Here is a 21,967-nt window from a genome sequence, read left to right as displayed (position 1 = left end):
AAATCACAACTCAAGGACATCCGCTAGTCCCGCCTACTACACCTCCAGTTGACCAGTCACAGACGAGAATCGTCACAAGTTCACGTTTTTTCTCGCGTTTAGTCCTCTTAAATCGTCTCACGTCAGAATTGGATTCGGCCATTTCAACTGCGCCGGCAAACCCCACCGACCAAGTAACGGGACGGAGACTGACAACGTCTGAAGATGAGTGAACAAGCTATTTCCTTCGCCAAGGATTTCTTGGCTGGTGGTGTTGCCGCTGCCATCTCTAAAACAGCTGTAGCCCCCATCGAGAGAGTCAAGCTTCTCCTCCAGGCGAGTGTTAATATGTAATGTATTTATTGTATTAATGTTTTTCTCTGCAAGCATCTGACTTTTAATGACACCTCCGTTATCTGTAGCTGTTAATTACATGCGGTCTGTTGTTTTTTCTGCACAAGATATGTCGTATTTTTAATATGTTGCCTTTTTCCTAGTAATTTCGAATGCAGTTGGGGGATAACAAAAGATCAAAGGGACAAATGAAAAGATCTGCATTGCTTAGAGTAGAAGCCTGGGTCTGAAAATAGTGAATCAGAGCAGCTCTGTTAAAGATGGTGCAGGCAGAGATGAGGAATGGGCATAAGAGCGACGCAATAGACCTGTTACGTAATCCACCGACCAGCGAAATGCAGTCATGTTAAGCAAAAATACGGTGTCTGACAAAAGTCATAGATGAACATATACTGTGTTTCCGTTTAGAATAACACTCCGCATCCAAGACAGGTCTGTAGTTTGGCTTGACAATAAGAAGCCAAGGTCACAGCAAGGTTTGCGCCATGGCTGTTCACTGCTGCATTAGGCCTGAGCTCGGCAGCGGGAGGAGGGGCTGCGAATTGTTGAATGGATGCCGTCAGAAGTTGTACTCTTAACACATTAATGCAACTGAGTCGGAGACACAGGAGAATCCAGGGAATGTATGTCCTCACTGATTATACGAGTGAGAAAGTCAGTTATTCACAGTAGCAGTTTTATGCAGTGTTTAACATCCTGCTTTTTTGTTTTACCCTGCCTCATTCATTTATTGCGTCTAATGTACTGCAGTATCTCTACTGATTACAGGTACAACACGCCAGCAAACAGATTTCAGTTGACAAGCAGTACAAAGGCATTATCGACTGCGTTGTCCGTATCCCCAAGGAGCAGGGTTTCATCTCGTTCTGGAGAGGGAATCTGGCCAATGTCATCCGATACTTTCCCACTCAGGCCCTCAACTTTGCTTTCAAGGACAGGTACAAGAAGATTTTCCTTGATGGTGTGGACAAGCGCACACAGTTCTGGAGATACTTCGCCGGTAACCTGGCATCTGGTGGTGCCGCTGGAGCCACGTCTCTCTGTTTTGTCTATCCCCTCGACTTCGCCAGAACACGTTTGGCTGCAGATGTTGGCAAAGCTGGAGCTCAGCGTGAGTTCAAAGGCCTGGGAGATTGTTTGGTGAAAATATCTAAGTCTGATGGCATCAAGGGTCTGTACCAGGGCTTCAACGTTTCAGTACAGGGCATTATCATCTACAGAGCTGCATACTTTGGCATCTATGACACAGCAAAGGGTGAGTATTCCTTACCATTCATCACAAAACTTTTCTGGGTGGACTTATTTGCCATTTGGGACCCGTGTCCACCTTTCTGATTGACCTTCTCTCACAGGCATGCTTCCAGACCCCAAGAACACACACATTTTTGTCAGCTGGATGATTGCCCAGTCTGTGACCGCGGTCGCCGGCCTTGCATCCTACCCCTTCGACACTGTCCGTCGTCGTATGATGATGCAATCTGGACGCAAAGGAGGTAATTAACACAATATTTTACAACTATAGCTTTCTCTTCTTGTAACTGTTGCTATATTAACGTGTCTTTCTAATTCTGTTTTTTATTCTCCTAGCCGACATCATGTACTCCGGCACCATTGACTGCTGGAAGAAGATTCTGCGTGACGAAGGCTCCAAGGCCTTCTTCAAGGGAGCATTGTCTAATGTTCTGAGAGGCATGGGTGGAGCCTTTGTGCTTGTCTTATACGATGAGTTTAAGAAATTCGTCTAAGTTGTTTTTGTATGTCCACTGTTCATGTTGTGAAGTTTAACTGTAACATATCTTGTACATTTGGAAGGACTTAAATCCTGAGTTATATTTATAGGGACCAACTAGTATTTTCTGCTAGTTGTACTTGGAGAATCAGTAATGCACTATTCTCTTGGCCCATGCTCTTTTTTTTTTTTTGGTTTCACTCCTCACCAGAATGTCATTCCCTGAACACAGGACCTTGCCGGAAAAAGAAAATAAAGGCAACCTACTGAGTAAATCTCCTTCCTGGTTTTGAAATATAATGCTGTGAACAGCATGTAGGGCACTATTACACAGCGTGACAAGTGCCCTAGCAGCACATGCCATTTCAGGAAACGGTTTGACAGCCTCCTGTGTGAAATGTAAGCTTAGAGCTGGAGAGGTCTCCAAGGTTGTAGTTGGTGGCAAGCCAAAGTCAGCTGAGAAAGTTGACTAGCTGGTAATATTTCAATCGAGACATGCTTCCAGAAACGTGATACGAGCACCTGTTTGCTAGGGAGCATTATTATATTTTAAACTGTAATAATATTTAAATAATATTTCAGCATAGCTTTGCGTCGCACAAAGCTTTCTCTGCAAGAAGCTGACTTCCTGCAGAGAAAGACCTGGATTACCTTTTGCAATGTGGATTATTCCAGCCTTCTACATATCCGTTTAGCTCCTGCCAAGCCTCATCTGACTACAACTGGCGTGACTGAGAACTTTAACCTTGGGTTGTTAAGCCATTCACCACATTTAAATGTTCCTCCTCCAGTTATTTACTATCATGGTCAGCTGAGTGCTAAATCTCTGCCAGTGAACTGTGGGTAAAAACATTATTCGATATTCCAAGTATAACAGAGACAAGTGTGGTATTTTATCTTAAAGGGTGTCAGAATTTGAACCTCTCTGATATTGATCATACCAGCTGTTCTTGTTGAAATAAGGTTTATGGTCATAGTGAATTTAATGAGTCTTCAGTCTTTTTTTATTGCTCATTAAAGAGCTGTTGATTATCTGTCCATTTCAGAAAAAAATAACAGTTTCTATCGAGACAAGATTTGATGTACAGCACATGGTCTACAATTTGTTTAACAGTCTTTTCATATCACAGAAATTCTCCAGCAGTGGTTTTCTTATTGAAAGTGGAGCTTTATTTCTATTAAGCTTTGAACCATTATCTAAGCTGAAAGTTCATCATAAGTTTAATTGGGTCACTGAAGAGATGTCTTTACTATTCCTCACTTTTGGGTCATGTGATGTCCTCAGACCAAATTTGTCACTTCCAGAGGAGCCAGGAGTATTAATGTGTGTGTAACTATATTAAATGTAAAATTACATTTGCTTCACATTTTAAGAACATCAACATGCCAGAAGGTTGTATGTAGATACAATATCTGTCTTGGACACTTAACCCAGACTGATCTTGAATGGAGGACATACAGTATTCTAATTTTAGCAACAATATCAGATTACATGATTTACTCCACTAGGCATAGTCTAATCTTCTTTTCAGTGATTCAAAAAGTCTCTGACATACTGCCTGACCATGGGAAATCACTTTTAATACTGTTTGCACTACTCCTTTTCCAAAGCCCCTCTGAGCAGGTAGCACACAAAGTTATTCTTTCATTCGGTGAGTCGTTCGTTTACAACCATATTGAAGAGTTGCTAAGAAATAAAATAAGTATCATTAGAAAAAATGTGCTTGAACTGTCAAAAATCAGCATAAAATACTGAAATACAATACTGTAATTAATTTACTTCTGTTACATTCCATTGTGTCCTACTGTAAATGGGAAATGGTAGTCCGTGTGTGTGTATCAAGATCTAGGTCTATGGATGAGTGAAGCTACCGTTCACACTGGGTTACTAAAAACCTTCTGTCAGACAGGCTGTTATGTAATTTCAGCTGTTACTCTAAAATACGTCATCACACCAGGTGATCGTGACGTCAGCGCGTTAAACTCATATTGTAGATAAACATCCATCTAACTTATGGATAATAAAGAGTTGTTGTTTTTTAGCATTTATTTAAACTGTGTAAAATCCAAAAAAAAAAAAACTTTATAGAACACTATAATGTAGTTGCATGCACTTTGTAATCACATTTTAAGTTGACTGACCATTCTCGTTATGCACCAACCTCCACTTGTTCACAAACACATTATTTTACATTATATCTGCGTATAACTACATTATGGCGCGCTATTAAACACCCTGTTGGGTTGATGTTAGTTAAAGCTGCTGACAATAGCTAATGATTGTGTCCAACATGTATTAATATTTCTCTTAAACAGAGAGATTTAAATAATAAACGTAATAATAAACAATAAACCCTAGTAATCAGTTATTAAAAGACCCCTTACATCATATATTCCGCAAGTGTTTGAATTGATTATTGTTTGCTCTTTGGTGTGTTCCGTGTTTAGTCTAGCGGTAGGTGTTAGCGCCATCTGGTGGCGCTTGTCTGGCTGCTGACTTCACTCTACAGCTGCAATGTCTAAGGCATTTATTTATTAGTTTGATTTTACTTCTCTGTCTAGTAATAACTTTAATGATGGCTGTAGTGTATGATGGAGTCTGACATTATAAAACATCCACCCATCCCTTAAGTTGATCTGCAACCACGTCTGTCTAGTGGGGAACAGGTCGCCTTAAGCTCCAGGCTGCTTGCTGTCAGTTGCGCTTGTCACCTGTAGATGGCATCCTGTCCACAGCAGACACGCCGGGAGTCCATGCAGCCAATCACAGGTTTGACAAGTTTAATAAAGTTAGTTTTTTCCTCGCCGTTCAGTTCCCGTTTTTGAGCAAAGCCCGTCTTCTTCTTGGTGCTAAAGTGTGGGTGAACATTGCGATGTTTGGCTCACAGGGGTCGAAGTAAGAGATCGAAACCGGAGCAAAGGGAAGATGTACCTGTGGTGTTTCTCCATTGCGCTTACCTTCGGCTTGTTGTGGTGTTTCTCAGACGGCGGCCGCACACTGATCCAGCTCTTTTTCTGTTTCCTTTGTTGGTGTTGTTCAACTCCACTCTTCGACATTAAACGAGAGCAAAGCACTCAGACTGACAAGGAAACGAAAGAAAATGAAACCTCATTTCAGGTAGAAAATACATGCTGCATTTAGCCTGGGCTTTTATTTCAGAAATTATCCTTGTTGCTTTCTTGAGCTAATGGAAAATGGGAACATCAGATGCCCTTATGAATCAAATGACACCTTGAACGCCTTGATGTAGTGGTGATTTATGTTGAAAATATGTTTTTTAAATCATTGTCACAATGTGAAAAAGTCACTAATCTAACTGGTTTGGGATGTTTACGTAACAGGTTATACTGACAGGTCCAGATGCTTTTATGAGCGGCCTGAAGAACGTGTTTCCACCTTATACATACCACAGTGACCAACCTTTCTGCTGTATTTATGTTAATTGAACATGCACTGATCAGACCTGAAATTAAAATTAAAATAGCTTTAACTTGCTGAGGTATTGACTCCACAAGACCTGTAAAGGTGTCATTAGATATCTGGCACCAAGACATCAGCGGCATTTATATATCAAGGTTATAAAAGTGGTCAATCTGTTTTATTGCCCTATGTGAGACATAAAATCAAATCCTTCTTATTTATTTAGTATGAATTACATTTGTTATATCTCACATATGCTCCACTGGAACTCCTCTTCATGTTTCTCGAACTACAATTTGTACACTGTGGCACAAGCATTAGCCTGCTGAAAGAGGCCACTGACATCAGGTAATAATGTTGATACCATAAAAACACTGTTTGGGTAGAGCAGATGGTAGGTGTTATTGTCATGCATACAGGGACCTATGATTTCCCAGCAGAAAATTGCAAAGCATCACACTCCCCACACAAATAAATGACTCAGCGGTTCACTGGTTGTCCTTCCTTGGGCAACGTTTTGTAGATACTGCAGATTAGGAACACACCACAATACTATTTTGGGATGCACTGACCCAGTTTTATTGCCATCACAATTTGGGCCCTGTCAAAGTCACTCAGATCTTTACACTTGCTAATTTTTCAACACATCAGCTTAAAGAACTGACTGAATGTTATTCACTTCACCTGTCAGGGTGATTAATGCTGTGGCTGATCACTGCAAATTGGTTAATCTTGTATATCTCTGGTAGTTTACTCTTGTGTTTTCCAGGAAACTGTTGATGAAGACTTGGTTGTTGACTCGACTGATGGAGAAACCAGGCAGGAGGCTCAACCACTTGAGTGCCAGTATCCACATGTAAAGAAATCTTTACAGCAAGGTGAGGCATGTTTTACACTGAAGAAGAAATTTGCTTTAAAGTGGTGCAAATACATTTATCTTGGCAGAAACTGCTCTTGATGTGAGGATGTACCTCTGCTTTAACTTCACCCAGTTTTGCATAGGCACAGCTCGTGTTACATTGCACAAGGAGGAGCTTTGGGCTGAGAGAGAAGTGATGAAATACACCATCTCATTAGATAGCTTGTATGTGGCTGTGATGAGTTAAACAGGAAATAAGATATTAGACTTTCAAGCAGCATTATCAGTTGTGCTTGCTTTTTGTGCAGTGATAATTCATTTGGTTTGCTTTGGCCTATAAGATGCATATCACTACTCTGTAGCCCAGTTTCCATGAGACTAGAGTAGCATTGAGTATGTGTTTCATGCTGTCTTCATGCACTTTGCTCAACTTTATGGTCAGAACTTGTAAACTATTCAAAATGCTTTGTGTAGTTATTGTGCTATGAAAATAAATACTTCATTAGTTTACGTAAGACTCTTGTTGTTACAGTCTGCAAACATGTAGAGTAACTTAATATCAGCTCATTCAAGTTTATGTACATTTATGCCTGTAAGTCACTGAAAATGATAGTATGTCACAGCTTTAATAGAATGGTCTCCACATCTGTGCACTCAGTTGATTTCTTCAGCTTGTCTCTGCATGATTGAAAAACATTTTTCTATCCAACAACAAAGAAGTCTTTTTCTCACCATAAACTTCTCAAGGTCACAGGAGTATTTGTGCTGACTTCTAAAATTAATCATTTCCATCTGACTTTTTCTTTTTGACATGACTGTATGAGAAGCAAAAAAGGAAAAAAGAAATAAAATTCACCAAGCAAGCTTGAATCTGATGTGAGCGTTGGAGCTCGGAGTTAATGTGAAGTTCCTTTGTGGCTGCTCTCCTCAGTCTTTGAGTGTGCCTACACTCAGCTGATCCTGCCATGGTACAGCGTTCCCGAGCCACGCGAGCACCAGCCGCTGCACCAGGTGCTCAGCAAGGAGTTTGACTTCGTAGTCAACCGCATATTCGAGAGATCCAGAGATTTTGACATTTGCCAAGTGGTTGTGGGCTCCATTCAGATATTGACACAGTACTTACGTAATGCCAAACAGCCCGACAGGTGAGGCTTACTTTTACAGAATTATGCTGGTGCTGCTTCAGTTACACTTTGAACTCACTAATGTGTCTCAGCTATATCAATATTTCAGTATGTTTTTTAACTTGGGATTTAGTTACCATCAGTTTACTGGATCTCTGCTGTGGCATCTTAACTTTTTCCTATAGTAAATGGTGTTTCCATGGTAAGCCATCATTGTAGGGTAAAGATTAGCATCAAGTACTTATCAGATATGTGACGATGAGCATATTTGATTTTAGTTTAGTAATTATGGGTGGTTCCATTCACTCTCAACTCTTTTTCTTGTCCTGCTGTGTTTTCTGTCTCAGACATCTCCTGTTCAGCTCCAGAGCAGATGAGATCGCCGTTCTCAGAGAGTTTTCAGATGCTCTTTTACGTAACCTCTTTTCAATTTCATTGGGGGAACAAGAAGTCAACCACTGTGTCTTAAATGAGATCTTTGCTGTAAAGGGTAAGAAAGCATTAAAAATCATCTCTCTGCAGGAATGAAGTCATGCATAAGGGCTTAGCCACTTGCTGCTTTTATTATGTATTATACAATTCACACATTATGTGTGAATCGTATGTAATCCCTTTTTGTCAGTGGTATTGTCGAGCTTAAGAAATGGATTATGGGTTATATAGAGTAAAGCGAGGGCTCTTTCCACAGTGATTTGCCTATATCATTCGCTGTAGTGTCTTTTTTTGCAGCAGATAAAATGTGCTATCTCTATGGTGCCTTGCTGTACAGTAGCATGAAACAGGCATGTAGCAAAGTTACAAAAATGTTTTTTTATGGCTGTAGTTACATTATCTGCACCTCCAAAATTCACCAATTTGAATTTGGTGTTTAGAAATGGGTCGTTTCTAATTGTTTTGCTCGTAGACTGTGAATGTTTGCAGTCATTTGGAAATGCTTAATATTATGCTCTTTCTACAGTTATGCATCTTAAAGACTTTTGAAGTCGAAAGTGTATCAAAGGGGCTGATATAGCAAATCAAAGGTTAATGAGCTGAATTATTTCTCTATGTGTTGTTGTCACTGTTGCCTTAAGCAACTTTCTTGGCCCATTAACTCTCCATAACTTGTCAACATGTCAATTAGTGAGGTGTAGAAGCGCTGGTAGGTGGGTTTTATTACATTTGGAATGAACAGGCTGCCTCACGCATTTATGCTAAGCTAACCAGTTGCATTCAAGGTGTACATATAACTGTATTTTAGAAAAAGGGAAACTACTGTTGTAGAAACATGACCCATTATAATTGCAAATATGTTCTCCAATGTGATTATTCTGGCTCCTGAATTCTGTGTGCATTTAAGTGATGACAAACAGTTTGTAGGATTAGTGTGCTGGTTTTCCTTAAGGGTTGGGTCTGTTGGTGACATGGCTATCTGACCCAGACAACCTGAACCAGCTGGTGGTGAGCCAGCTCGACAGCGTGACGTCCGAAGTCTCTGTGGAGGATCTGCATGATTTAGACCATGAACAAACATCTCTGGCTTCACAGGAGGGCAAAGGCTATGAAAGTGATGGGTGAGTAGTTGTCATCTTTTGGCGTTGGTGAGACTCAAAGCATCGGATGTAATGGCCACCTTCTGTGTTTGAAATTGGAACTGACCTGCTTTTGTTTGGTGGCTTTTCTATTATAATTTTTTTAGGAACTTCCAAGAAGCAGGGATTTTAGCCAGCACCAGGATCAAGGGAAAAAGCAGAGGTATGTGGGTTTCAGTTTAACTGATGTTTTAAAGCAAAACATATGTGGCACTTCAACATGTAGAAATTTAATTAGATTTTAGGAAATTTTTAGTTCACAAACACTTTAAATATAGATTATGGAGCCCTGAGAAAGGCAGACTATGGTTTGTGGGAGTTTAGAGAACAGATGACTGAGCTTACATAACATCTTGTACATTTTAATGAATAGCAGCATGTTGTCAGCTAACTGACAATATCATTTTCTTTACCAGCCCGCCCTTCAATAATTAATTATTTTCCAGCTTCATTTATTTGTTGGTACTGACACATAATTACAAAAACAGCAAGCTGTATGCCAAATAATTTCTGTGTTGTCTTCAAACATTTCCCTACTGTTTTTATTCCAAACAAATTCAGCAGTAACGATGATTGAATCTGAACTGATTAATTCAAGATAATGAAGCATTGGATATGATAAATACGGATATTTTCTCCAATGGTTGCCTTGTAAATCAGAAAACACTGTTATCTGTGATAATTATGTAACTCTAAAAGGACTATTATGAATTGGTACTGTCACACAGATCATAACGTTGAATGTTTGATTACTAATTGTGTTAACAGAGGTAATAAGCCTAAGGAAGTGGGAATTTTATCCAGTGAGTCCTGTGAGCGTTTTTTTTTCTCAGATGTGCCTAACCCTAAATAATGCTCCATAATTTTTCATAAAGTTAGTGTCAGTTAGGCTAAGATCAGTGTCAGGGTAGAACTTATTATATGGACAGTGAACAGTGAACACAACAATTAACATAATACTGATTAAATAATGAGCTGTGAAATTATCACTGACTTTTAGGATGGGGCATTTTTTAATCTCAGGCCAAAAGTTTAGGGATGGATTATCAAGGTTTATGGACAAGATGAAGCCCAAGGGGGCAAAGAAGAAGAAGGAGAAGGACAGGATAAGGGAGCAGGATCCGATGATGAGGACCATGGTGACCCAGTCTGACACGTCCATAGAGGACGATGTCAGCAGCAGAGAGAGCTCCATTTACAGCCAGCAGGACTCTGACAGGGTAAGGCTGCTGCTGATAAAAAATATATTAAACTAGAGATGACAACTTGTGAAACATGACAGATTCATTGTTGCCTTTCTGGCCAAACATCATTAGGAGGACAGCGATCTGGAGAGCTACCTGTCAAACCAAGAAAACATGATGGAATTCAAGCTGTCATGTGAGATGTGGCGTGTTGGCCACTGGGTCGTCGCCATCCCTCGTGTGAGTCATAAATATCAGGGACTGTTTGGAAGGTCCTGGAAGCTTGTTCTCTGCTAGATGAGGCTCTGTAAAAGCTTGTCCTTGAGTGGTACGTTGATGTTTGAGCAGGAATTAATTCTGTTGTAGGCCGACATGGAGGATAAGGACCTAATCTTCACTGTTCACTTAGAGGAGAATAACAGTCCTGAGAACCTACAGTGGGAAATCAGGAAGAGCTACATAGATGTGATACAGTTTCGCAACAAATGGCAGGTAAAATTCACCCAGGAGGCTTTATTTTTCTAGCTTCTTGGCTTCAGCTCATCTAATCATTTCTGCTGTACACTTTTAGGTTTGATTTATTCACAGATGACATTGCATTTGATTTAGTTGTGTACCTAATAAATTGGCAACTGAGTGGTGTAAGGGTGTAATTACATTCCTTACGCCGCCTCTGCCTGAATCATGAGAAAACATAGTGTGTCAGGTTAATTTTAAACCAATATTTACATGTTCATAATGTACACTGAAATAGTTTTTGTTACATTAATCATCCCTTCTATAATGGTCATAAGGTGATCTTGTGTAAAATACTAAAATATTCACATTAAAATGATTTTTTGACTTGATGGCCACAGAATGACTTCAACTGCGTGTCTACATAGAATATGGACTGTAGATTGGACCTCCTCTTATACCATGTGATAATACTAAGAAGGACTAGTGAGACAAAGAGATAATGTTACGGTGAACAAAGACTGTTCTGATTTTGTTCAGCTTTAGTTTAAATCAATAAAATTATTTTATGAACTTATTCTTGATGTTGCCCAGAGATGCTCTGACACCAGTCTGGAGAGGTTAGGATGGTACCAGGTTAATTTTCAATACTTGTTGGTAGCACAATGAAGCTCTCATCACATTCACACAGTTTTTTTTTGGTTTTTTTTGCATTTTCCAGGACTCAACCAACCTTCCCACAATTCTGGAGTTGGATGATTCAGAGGTCAACGATGAGGTCAAAGAACAAGTTAGACTATCCGTGCAGCACTTCCTGCAGGTGAAAAATACTACAATAATCTTAAGTGTATGGTGTATTTGTAGTATTACAAATACACCATACCACATAACATATACAGTATATAAATGTTTTATGACTTAACATTATGTTATTTTGTTTTTTCAGGAATTAGTCTCTGATAATGTGATCGGCAGCACTGAGCCAGTTTTTCAGTTCTTCTGTCCTCTTGACAAACTACTGAATGAGGAGGAGGATCAAGGAGGTGTATGGGAACTTCTCAGTGGTTTGGCCTATTTTCTGACTCCAGGTCAAGATGAAGAAGAGGTAGAGTTCCACAAATCTGTCTGATCTTTTCAATGCTTGTTTACCTGATGGTCCTAAATCTAGCGATGTCACTATGTTCTCAGATCTCAGCCCCATCTTTGTAAATGCGGCCTTTACAAAGCATGATCAGACACCAGTGTCAAGCTTTCAACCCTGTACATCTTAGTTGGTGGTGTGGATGTGCTTATGTGATACCCTGGTACAAATCTGAAACTCATATAGCATTGTAGAAAACCTCAGCATATGTGAACAAAATGAGTTGTGGATATGTCAATACGGGTATTCTTTCTTGCCAGACTCACCACATTTCATTAATCAAAAGGAAAAATATTTTTGCAGAGCTTAGTAAAGGTAAGAACAATGATTGTCAGCACCAGCTCATCAAAACTCTCTACTAAAGCTCTTTCAAAAATTTGCAGTGCTCGTGAGAAACACATTTTTTAAAACCAACAAAAGTTTAGATATTCTAACTTTTAGGTTCTAATATAAGAAAGTGAATTGATATATAGATTTGTTTTGTTGCTATTGTGTGGCATGCTGCACCATAAAGGCCAGCGCCTCAGGGTCACCTGTCACCACCCTGATATTTTTATTGTCTTTTGCAGAACTCCAGCCCTCAGACTGAAGCCCCAAAAGAAATCATAATGCCATCTCCACAACCAGCTCTGCCTTCAGAAAGCTCTGATGCCTCTACTCAGAAGAGCAATGATGTTACGGGTGCTTCGCTTCCAGCTATTGTTATCTCTCATTGCGATCCTCCCCCAGAACTGCATAAGGATGCAGAAACAGAAAAGGAACCGCAGCCTGCTGCTAACTCAGACTCTTCAAGTACTGAAAGCTGTTGCCAAGACAAAATAGAGGACTCTGATAATTCATCAACCTCTCACTTTAAAATGATCAAAAGAGTTTCCTTATCCAAGTCACAAGAGTCTCTGGTATCAACAAAAGCCAGCAATGAAGAAGACTTGCTGGCGTCAGACTTGGCGTTACACTGCAGCCAAAATGAAGGTCTGCAGGGGGAGAACACTGAAAGCCCATCGTTGTTCAATCTGAGCACAAGGGAAAATAAAAAGGAGAAAATAGGTTTCAGGAGGCTAGGTGGAGCAATCAAGCCTAAAGGGAAAGAGCAGAGTGACAACAAAGCGAGAGGGGAGGACACTCAGTGCCAGAAGGGACAAGGCAACATGGAGCAGCTGGAGGCAACCAAAGCCATCTTTGATCTGCTAAAAGAAATTTCTGGTTTGTGCAGTATTTAAAAGTCAAGAGGCATTCAGAGCTTCAGGATCGTGCCAGTATGTAGTATGTTGAAATAGTCAATTAACTGGAACTCTCCCAATGTCTTTCTAAAAGCAAAAAGCATTATTTTCGACTGATTAATGGTTTTCCCTAATGCCTGCAAGCTGCTTTCAGTGCCATAAACAAATGAACATGTACAGACTTAAAACTTATCTGAGAAAGCAAATCCTATACAGTCTTTATAAATCATTGTACAGTCTTTTGAGGAGAAAGTATGCTTTGTCTTAATATGCTATGGGTGGTGCATGCTTGTGCTTGTGGGGAGCCTAGATAGTCCAAGATTGACGGAATTACATTCACAATCTAAATATGAAAATGAGATGCAAAGAGGCTAACGGTAATGAGATGAAAAGGTTAATTTAGCAACTTTTTGCATTAAAGTTAATGGGGGTTAATGGTTAAAGGTCAAAAGCTTTGACATGACTCACCACCAAATCTTATGATAAAATGTATGCAGACCTTTGAATGATACCGCACAATAAGATGAGTTGCGGTGTTACTCAACCCATGTTACTCAACCTATGTTACTCAACCCGTTAGTTTTTAGCTTGCACATTTGAATCAGCCACTGTCATGAACATTTGCAAGCTGCAGCAGACACATAGTCTGCTGAAGACTTACTCTATGTGTATATGGATTACTGTTAATCTTGCTGTTCCAGTAGTGTTGTTGTTGTTGTTGTTTTGGTGTAAAAATAAAAAAGGTACATGCACATTTTGTGAGAAGTCAAAACATGAAAAATGTCTCCAAAAGCAAACTAATTCTCCAAATGTCTTTACAGGAAACTCCATCCTCTTAAACATAATTGATACCATTTTGAAACCATTTATGCCTGTCGTAAAGAAGTAAGTTTGTTGCTAATGCACATCCACAGTTGTGTGTCTTGTGGGGTATGGGTGGCTTATGAGTGTGTGTGTGGGTTTTCCTCTCCAGGAAAGTGAATTCTTTCTTAAACAAGATGAACTCAACAGAAGAGCAGATGGCTGTGTACATTAAGACTCTGCGACACAAACTGTGGCCAGAGATTCAGTCAGCGGCACCTTCTGCTCCTCCTCGCTCTGATGAGGAGAAGAACGAGACCAGAGAGCGAGCACACAACCTCATCAATTCCAGATGTAGGTCACGACTTTCTGCACTTCAGCTGAAGTAGTAGTAGTTGTTAATTGTTCAATCTAAAATGTATGTTTTATGATTTTTCTTTAGGTTTAAAGTATCACATTCTGAAGAAGTCGGACGTGGATTGTGTTTTTAATCTTTTTCAGAAGAGTGAAGAAAATAAAACTTTGGTATATGTGAGTATCTTAAAATTTCTGGATACTTTTTCAATTTGTTGTAAGCTACGCTCTTTTTTTCTACTAATTTAAAAATATTTTTGGTACAAATGTTTTTTGACAGATGCTCCTCTCATTCCTATTGAGAGAATGTTTTCCTGATGATCATTCCCTAAATGCGAGAGCTGGTGCCATACAGAAAATCACAAAGTCCACATACTAAACATGAATGGTGTTTCAATGGTATTTTTTTTCTAATTTTAGAATAAAAAAGTATTTATAATATTTTTTAAATCCCTTAAAATATTTAAGACCACTTCTTTATGAGTTTAAAACAGGGGGCCAGGTGGTTCAGTGGTAGAGCATTGAGTTGGGATGCAGAAGGCCAGAAGTTCGAATCCCACCCTGAGACTGGCCCCAAGCCCAGTCAAAAATGGTAGGGTTGCAGCAGGAAGTGCATCCGCCATCAAAACTCATGCCAAATTGCGTTCCGCTGTGAAGGCCCCTGAAGGAACAAGCTAAAAGTCGTTAATCTTGATGAGTGTAAAATACACATTTTTGTATTTGTATCCCGAGCATATTGCACATACTTAACGTTTCCTTAGTGTTTTTATTTGTAAAGTTTTGTAAATGCTCATTTGTCAATGTGTGAAATCATAAAAACCCTGTGGTAGCCAGCTTATACTGTACTTTTAATTACTAAGCTTGGAGGAGAAAGACATTTACAGTTTGAATTTCATTGCTCTGTAAATGAAGTGTCTAAAATATTTTGTCACTTTGAACATTTGATACTTTGAGAGCATTAGTATACCGGGTAATTTTGACTTAAAGATTTATACAAACACAATATCTCATAATAGCAAATCCTAGATCTGTCAAAATGTGGGCTGAGCCAGTATCAATGGAAACTTGAAATAATGTTTGGGTAAATAACTTGAATGTCTGCCAATAATTTAATAAATGACTGTTAAAAATATTTCTGGCTAATTTATTTAAAAAAACAAACTCAAACTCTTTACAACTGATGCAGTAAATGTAATTTAGTTACAGATACCAGTTGTTTATTTGTTCTGAAGCAACATGTAGGAAAATCCTTTGGGTGAAGCATTGAAAGACTGAAATGGTTTGGTAAAAGGCAGTCACTTTTAGCTCATAACCAGGTTCATTAGTACCAAAGACTCTTAAAAATCTGCTATAGGAAAGGTTAGTTTTTATTGCAAGCAAAGGAAAAACTATGGAGTCTGAACCCAGGCAACAATGGTGATGATACACTAGGTGTTGACTATAGCTCCCAAATGATTAGCAGAAGAAAAAAGTGGCACTATTATAAAAAATCAACTAAGTGGATTGATTTTGAGTGTCATGGTACTGCTAACATGATTCCAAGTCTCCATACAGTAATACATCTAGAAAGATTTTTTAAAAACTGTCAAAAAGATTAAAAGATATACATCAGCTTTAACAAAATGGTGGGTGTCACAAGCAAAAAAAAAACTAAACGCAAAAGAAAACAATTAATCTTGAAGGTTTTCTCTATTTATAATGTCTCCAAACTCTTGGTTGTTTTAAAGCCTTACTCTTTACCAAAATAATTATTTGAGCATAATGTTTTATCTTAGAATGGAACTGATGGTCACTCTAGCGACAGCATGTCTACATGAAGCCAGCAGTTGTGGGATTTTTTTTTTTTTTTTTTTGTCTCTTAGGGTATAGACAAAAACCAGTGTGTTTACACACATTACTGTGATGGAGTGTACTTCAGCTTGATCTCGGTTTCCACCCAGATGTTGCAGCTGCTCCTCCGATCCAGCAGGCGGCAGCTTTGTCTTGGACCACCAAAACACGGTCTGTCCAACATGTCTGCCCCCTGAAGGATGCTACTGACGGCGTGAAGGTGCAGGGCAAAGTGACGGGTATTTGAACACTCAGAATTTTGTTGTTTCTTTCGGGATTAACACGGTTTTATCTGCCATTTTCTAATTGCTTTATGCTGTTTGTCCGAATGCTTGGTGCGTGTGTGTGGAAAATGTGACTGAAGCTTCTTCCTGTTCAGTGTGACTGTGGACACGGAGTGTAGCTACCGTAGCTATACAGCGTTTAATTTGAGCTCGGTTGGTGTTTTTAATGAAAAATCTTTCTTTTTGTATATTGCGTCATTTAGCAATGGTCCTGTATTGTGTGTTTTGATGGGAAATCGTTTAAAACGCATCAGCACTGGGAAATCTGTCCAGTTTGATCGTAGGACACACGCTATTAATGTAGGTGAATGATTAATGCTGCTGTTACACTTACAGAGACAGCTATAAGTAGAATCATATTTGAATATTGTTATATACAACACGTAGAGTGGCCATAGGGTCGGAGGTTCGCGCCACGTTGTTCCCGACGACATGTCGAGGTGTCCCTGGACAAGACACTGCAATGACCCCCTGAATTCGTCCTGCAAGACAAGGCACTCATTGCAAAGTAACACAGCAGTGAATAATGTTGGGACGCAGCGGTCATTTATTTTAATGATTAATTAATCTGCCGAATGTTCATATCCCATCTTCTTAAGATAAATCAATCATTGTTTATCTCTAAAATAATCTAACAAGGTTTGTGTTTGAAACGAACATATTCAATTTATAATATAAAACCCAAACTATTAGCACTATGGCACCATTGAGTGAAGAGTTACAAAACCAATTATTTTATTATCAAAGTAGTTGCTGATTAATTTTCTGTCAGTGATCGGATTTCACAGTACGCATACTGTGAAATTGGTGCATTTGTGTTTCCACATCCTTCACTCACCCAATGGTCATGAATAAAGTTACTTTGTGACCCCCTGTTTGTGATTAGCTCTAAACAACTGGCAAACAACAAGATCTAAACTGTATTGGTTATTTAGAATTGTCCATGACATGATGAGTTGATCACACAAAACATTTACAGCTCATATAAAATTTAAATGAGCAGTTATTTCATAATTGCAAATCTTCTGGTGCAAAATGCAGATATTATTTTTTTAACTTGAACATTCTGATTCCTAAGGCTGGAATGATTGAGGTTTGACCCCTGTTGATGCTTGTGTTCAGTGACCTGTGCTGTTGTATATTAATCCATAATATTCTGTAGATGAGGTTCATCTGCAGGAGCGCAGACCCAGGGGGCAGATGGCTGCAGAGTTCAGAGTGTTTACTATCGCATTTTGGCTGCCGTCACACTTGGCTTGAAGTTTCAGAGCTGTAATACAGAAGGATGAACTTTATAATGTCAGAGTCTTGTGTATCCACACGTCTCCTCAAGAAGGCTGTGCTGCTTCTCCTCTGTGTAATCAATTATATCTGTGACTGCATTGCTGTTCCCTTCTCTTCTCTCCATCTCCTTGTGCCTGAAAATCATCCACAACAAAAAGAAGTTTTTGGTGTTGGATGTTAGCTACAAAAAAGTCTTTTTGCACATCCAAGACATATACATGACTGACACAGACTTAAAATTTATCATGCCCTGTTGTGAATCAGGAAATAAAAGTAACAGTTCAGCCTGTAATGAAACATGAGCCTTTTTCTTGACACACAAGTCAGTAGTTTTGATGTGCTTTGTGCTCAGATAGCAGAGAAAACTGAGGACTGTGTAGCCACGACATATAAAACAAGCTGCCTGCCTGCCTGAAAATATATCAGAAGATGATTTGAACTCAGTGCTTTCCCCCCCCCTTTTTTATGTTTTTCAAGTACCTTCTCTGCTGGTGATGCCTCATTGTTGTTGCTGTTTGTTGCTTTTTGAGATTTATTCCAAGCACATTCTGCCTTAAAATTCAGACATGGTGGGGAATGGGAAATTTAATTCAAGGGAGTCCGTAAAGAAAATGGCCTCCCTGAGATTTGATCGCAGGCAAGCAGAGATAATACATGCAGGGTGGTTGGACTGGGAGTCATCACTATTCAAGTGTAAGGTCTCGATTTGAACTCGATACAGTGATGGACATGTATGTGCTGCTTCAGTGGTCAACTTTTCACACAAACACAATAAAACAGTGCAGAAGACAGCTGCTGCCCTTATTAAGGGTCTTATTTTTTCACAGTTCCCGCCTAACAGCAAGACGAGAGAACTGTAGTAACACAGTGTGTGGCCAAAAGTATGTGCACACCCAAACATTACATCTGGCTGTAGAGGTTTCCCCCATTCGAATACATGTGCATCATAAATATAAAGCTTTTAGTCCTGCGGTTCATGAGTTTGGTGACATAAATGATAAATGTTTTGCAGAGCTGTTCAAAATATTTTTAGCCAGGTTGTGCATACAATATTTTGTGATACAGTATTGATTCTCAAAAACACTTTATTGATTTTAAACAGTAAACAGTTTATTTTACTCAGATGTCATCGATATCATGGTCTGTTCTTTATACTATGACATTTTCCCTAAAATCAAGTATTAAAGTACAATACAACTCCTTGCTTACAATACTCCAGCTTATCGCAGTGTACCTAGATGTAGAATTGTAACCCCAGTATTGTGATAAATATTGCCACATTCTTGCCATGTCACTTCTCTAAGGTCTGTCTGAGTTGAAAGTATTTATACTTGTTTGAATGCATCTCTCCAGCAACTTGAATTGGCACCATGTCTTTTAAATGATCACTCCCATCCTGTGAGAGATTCACCCTCCCTTCAACTTTGTGTCTTAATTTAGTAAGCATTGTTACGTTAGGTCAACCTTGCGAAGAGCCACTGGAGAACTGTTCACATGTTTATCAGCAGTTTTTCCAGATACTATTGCTTGGTTTTGCAATTTAATTTCTCCGTAGGGTTCCTTTTTTGTCTTTCTTCATTTCCTCCCATGTCCATCAAAATGTAACCAAACTGTTTAGCTAAATGAGGAAACGCGGGTAATCTACTCTGACCCTTGTAGCCGATACAGGGGAACAGACTGCATAGATCACAAGATGGTGCCTGTTTTCCCTATGAGTTAACGTGGCGTGACTTCACTTCATTTTGTACAGCATGTGCTCTGGGTAGGTGCACATATTCTACTGGGCTATGTGGACTCAAAAAGCATGTTATTGTTTTTTGCGAAGGGATGACATTCCATAATGTCATCTCGCACATCATTAAAACAACGGTTTTAACAGACCCCGAGTTGTTACTGGAGTTCAACTAAAGGTGTTGGATTAAGTCAGGTTAGGGCTAGACAGGGACATTTTTATAATTGTGCTCAGATCAAAAAAGGAAAGTGGATTCCCAAAATACTAATGGACAAATTCCTAAAAACGTTGTTATACTGTCGCATTTATATTTTTATTAACTGTAAATAAGACATCAAATCAAACCATGAAATTATCTGGAAAAAGTGTTTTACATTAAGTTGCAGAAGTTTTTTTTTTAATACTGTAGAAAGTATCATATTTGCATTTACATTACATTTACATTTAGTCATTTAGCAGACGCTTTTATCCAAAGCGACTTACAAGTGAGGTACAAGGCAAGCAAAAATCTAAGTCAAGGAGAAAACATCAAAGCAAGGTCCTATCAGAAAAGTGTTGACAGTTCACGAGATACAAGTGCAAGAGAGCAGAAAGGTTTTTTTTTTTTTTTTTTTTTTTTTATATTAAAGATTTAAGTGCATATTTACCAGCTTTCACATAAGCGATGAAATTGTTAATTTGCTAATCAATTTCCTGAAAGTAAATCTTAAAAGAAAAAGTATAATTAAATCAATTAAGTGAAAACACGTCAAAAGAAGAAGAAATCCAACCAACTGATGGTTCCATTTTGTTATATATGAGATTTTACTGTTGTTGTCTGGCAATATAACAAATTATGTATTTATGTATGTCTTGTTGTCTTTCATATCTGTATTTCTGCAGTTGACTTATATAAATCTTAGTTTTGAAATCCCCCGAATAATTGACAGATTACTATTACAGCATTGGTAGTAGCTGTTAATTTTGTAGCACAGACTGTAAGGACTAACAAAAGTACACAATGTTATGTGTGGAGGAGGCACTTTATGCTAATATTTGCTCAAATCAGGTTCCTTTTTTTATAACACATTATACATTTACCTGATGGGGGATTGAACAACATGCCTTAGAATGGGACAAGCAAAAACTCCTCAAAAAAAAAAAAAACATAACATGATAAAAAATGGAATTCCCCTCAGGACAGTTCCATTTATTTAACCATAAAAGTATAATTAAGGTAGAGCAACTGCTGTTTTGTCTGCTTAAGTCAGAAGCCCACTTCTCCAGCCTTTGGACCACCATTGTTCTTACCTACTGTATCACTGCTTTTGGCAGCCTAAAAAGTAACGATACAGGACTTCTAGTTATGTTTTAATAGTGTTCTTTAAGAAAAGTTTTTCTTTTTGTGTTGTTTATCCACAGGCAACTTTATTTTTCATCTGTAACACATTTTCATGTTCTTTTTCAAAAATGATTTCTGTTAAAAATAAAAAAAATGCTGTATTCTCGGTAGTTGTAGGCACCAATAATGGCACAGTTGAGTGTTCTAAGACAGAAATAAGGTTATGCTTTGGATCGTAAAGCATGCTGAAAAATGAAAATGTCCACCTTCCAGTTTTGATTAATCCTGGCACAGATTAAAGTCAGACTTCCCAGTAAGAATGTTACTTCAATGTGGGATATGATACCTTCATGGGAATCTATTTTTTTAAAGATAAGCCCATGTTGAAAAATTGATAGGAAGCAGTACTTGCTGCTTTCTGATTATTTTCTAGTTTAAAACTAATGATCTGTTGTTACATCAGCCTATTTGATGTAAAAAAAAAAAGTTAATTCTGGAAACTGTGGAAATAATGAGTTCTTTATTTGTGAGCTGCACAGATTATCTTGGAGCTCGGAGAACAGGGATCTACAGGTTCAGATCTGGGTTAAACCCAGTCATGCCAGTTCTCTTTTTCAGTCTTGTGGGATCATTCAGACGCTTCTTGAGTTCTTCGTTTTATTTGACTGGCCTTTAGCACTTGGCATTCAGCAATCAATAGCTCCAGGGCCAGTGATGATGGGGGGTAATACTAATGTAGTGGAACAGCATTGGCGTATGACTGGCTACAACTTTACATGTGACGTTGTCTCTTAATGTTGTTGAAAGTGTCTTCTGTGGCTCAGTGATATAGCACAACTCATTAGATTTGCTCTGTTTGGAGATTGCATTAGGATCATTGATTACTAATCTGTATCTCCTAATTCATAACATGGTGCCATCTAAACAAACTCTGCATTCCAGAGTTTCCTGCTGCCAGTCAACTGTCATTTCTCTGCTGTTTATTGTGCTGTGAACAGACGTTTGGTCCTTTTAATTATTTAAGGACACAAGTCATTTATTGAGGCCCTAGAAGCAAAGATGGGCAAAAACATGGAATATGCATATAAAAATGATATTATGCAATGCTATTTTTCTGATGGTATCTAGGGCTTTTGGCCTCTCTTCAGGGCCTTTCCTCCTGTTTATTTAAATTTGTTTTGTGACAGTGTAATGAATTATTGACAGAGGCCATCTTAGAAGTGTACATCTAAGTTAGCCAATTAAATTTTTAGCTAAATTTTCTTTTATCAAATGTAAAGGTGAATGCTACCACTAGATGGACTGCCAAACTAAGAGTTGAAC

General features: G+C 38.7%; 3 protein-coding genes across 3 annotated transcripts in view; all 3 read left to right on the top strand.

The window, feature by feature from the left end:
• The first annotated feature begins 99 nt into the window (after window positions 1-99).
• Window positions 100-2,337, top strand: slc25a5 (solute carrier family 25 member 5). Its single transcript, XM_067519602.1, has 4 exons — window positions 100-315; window positions 1,102-1,588; window positions 1,686-1,826; window positions 1,921-2,337. Exons 1-4 carry the CDS (start codon window positions 205-207, stop codon window positions 2,076-2,078), a joined length of 897 nt encoding a protein of 298 aa, XP_067375703.1. The 5' UTR covers window positions 100-204; the 3' UTR covers window positions 2,079-2,337.
• Window positions 2,338-2,485: 148 nt separating this feature from the next.
• On the top strand, window positions 2,486-15,325 carry si:rp71-46j2.7 (sorting nexin-25). The gene is made up of 16 exons (XM_067519596.1): window positions 2,486-5,180; window positions 6,253-6,361; window positions 7,274-7,487; window positions 7,814-7,956; window positions 8,851-9,019; window positions 9,145-9,200; window positions 10,061-10,257; window positions 10,354-10,461; window positions 10,588-10,713; window positions 11,399-11,497; window positions 11,624-11,782; window positions 12,388-13,021; window positions 13,860-13,923; window positions 14,012-14,193; window positions 14,282-14,370; window positions 14,474-15,325. Exons 1-16 carry the CDS (start codon window positions 4,989-4,991, stop codon window positions 14,570-14,572), a joined length of 2,640 nt encoding a protein of 879 aa, XP_067375697.1. The 5' UTR covers window positions 2,486-4,988; the 3' UTR covers window positions 14,573-15,325.
• Window positions 15,326-16,141: 816 nt separating this feature from the next.
• Window positions 16,142-21,967, top strand: part of mrpl11 (mitochondrial ribosomal protein L11) — a 34,411-nt gene continuing 28,585 nt past the window's right edge. Inside the window, exon 1 of the mRNA XM_067519603.1 lies at window positions 16,142-16,262. The gene's annotated coding sequence lies outside the window, so the exon portion shown is untranslated. The remainder of the gene's footprint in view (window positions 16,263-21,967) is intronic.

This window comes from Channa argus, chromosome 10 (assembly GCF_033026475.1).
Source record: "Channa argus isolate prfri chromosome 10, Channa argus male v1.0, whole genome shotgun sequence".
Taxonomy (NCBI): Eukaryota; Metazoa; Chordata; class Actinopteri; order Anabantiformes; family Channidae; genus Channa; species Channa argus.
Note: the sequence above shows the minus strand (reverse complement) of the source record. Positions and strands in the feature narration are given on the sequence as shown.

Excerpts from the sequence above, each read along its gene's own strand:
- slc25a5 (XM_067519602.1), top strand. The coding sequence starts at position 205 with ATGAGTGAACAAGCTATTTCCTTCGCCAAGGATTTCTTGGCTGGTGGT. Across the intron at positions 316-1,101 it reads GAGTCAAGCTTCTCCTCCAG|GTACAACACGCCAGCAAACA; the intron begins GCGAGTGTTAAT and ends TACTGATTACAG. Across the intron at positions 1,589-1,685 it reads CATCTATGACACAGCAAAGG|GCATGCTTCCAGACCCCAAG; the intron begins GTGAGTATTCCT and ends CTTCTCTCACAG.
- si:rp71-46j2.7 (XM_067519596.1), top strand. The coding sequence starts at position 4,989 with ATGTACCTGTGGTGTTTCTCCATTGCGCTTACCTTCGGCTTGTTGTGG. Across the intron at positions 9,201-10,060 it reads GATCAAGGGAAAAAGCAGAG|GCCAAAAGTTTAGGGATGGA; the intron begins GTATGTGGGTTT and ends TTTTAATCTCAG. Across the intron at positions 14,371-14,473 it reads AAAATAAAACTTTGGTATAT|ATGCTCCTCTCATTCCTATT; the intron begins GTGAGTATCTTA and ends GTTTTTTGACAG.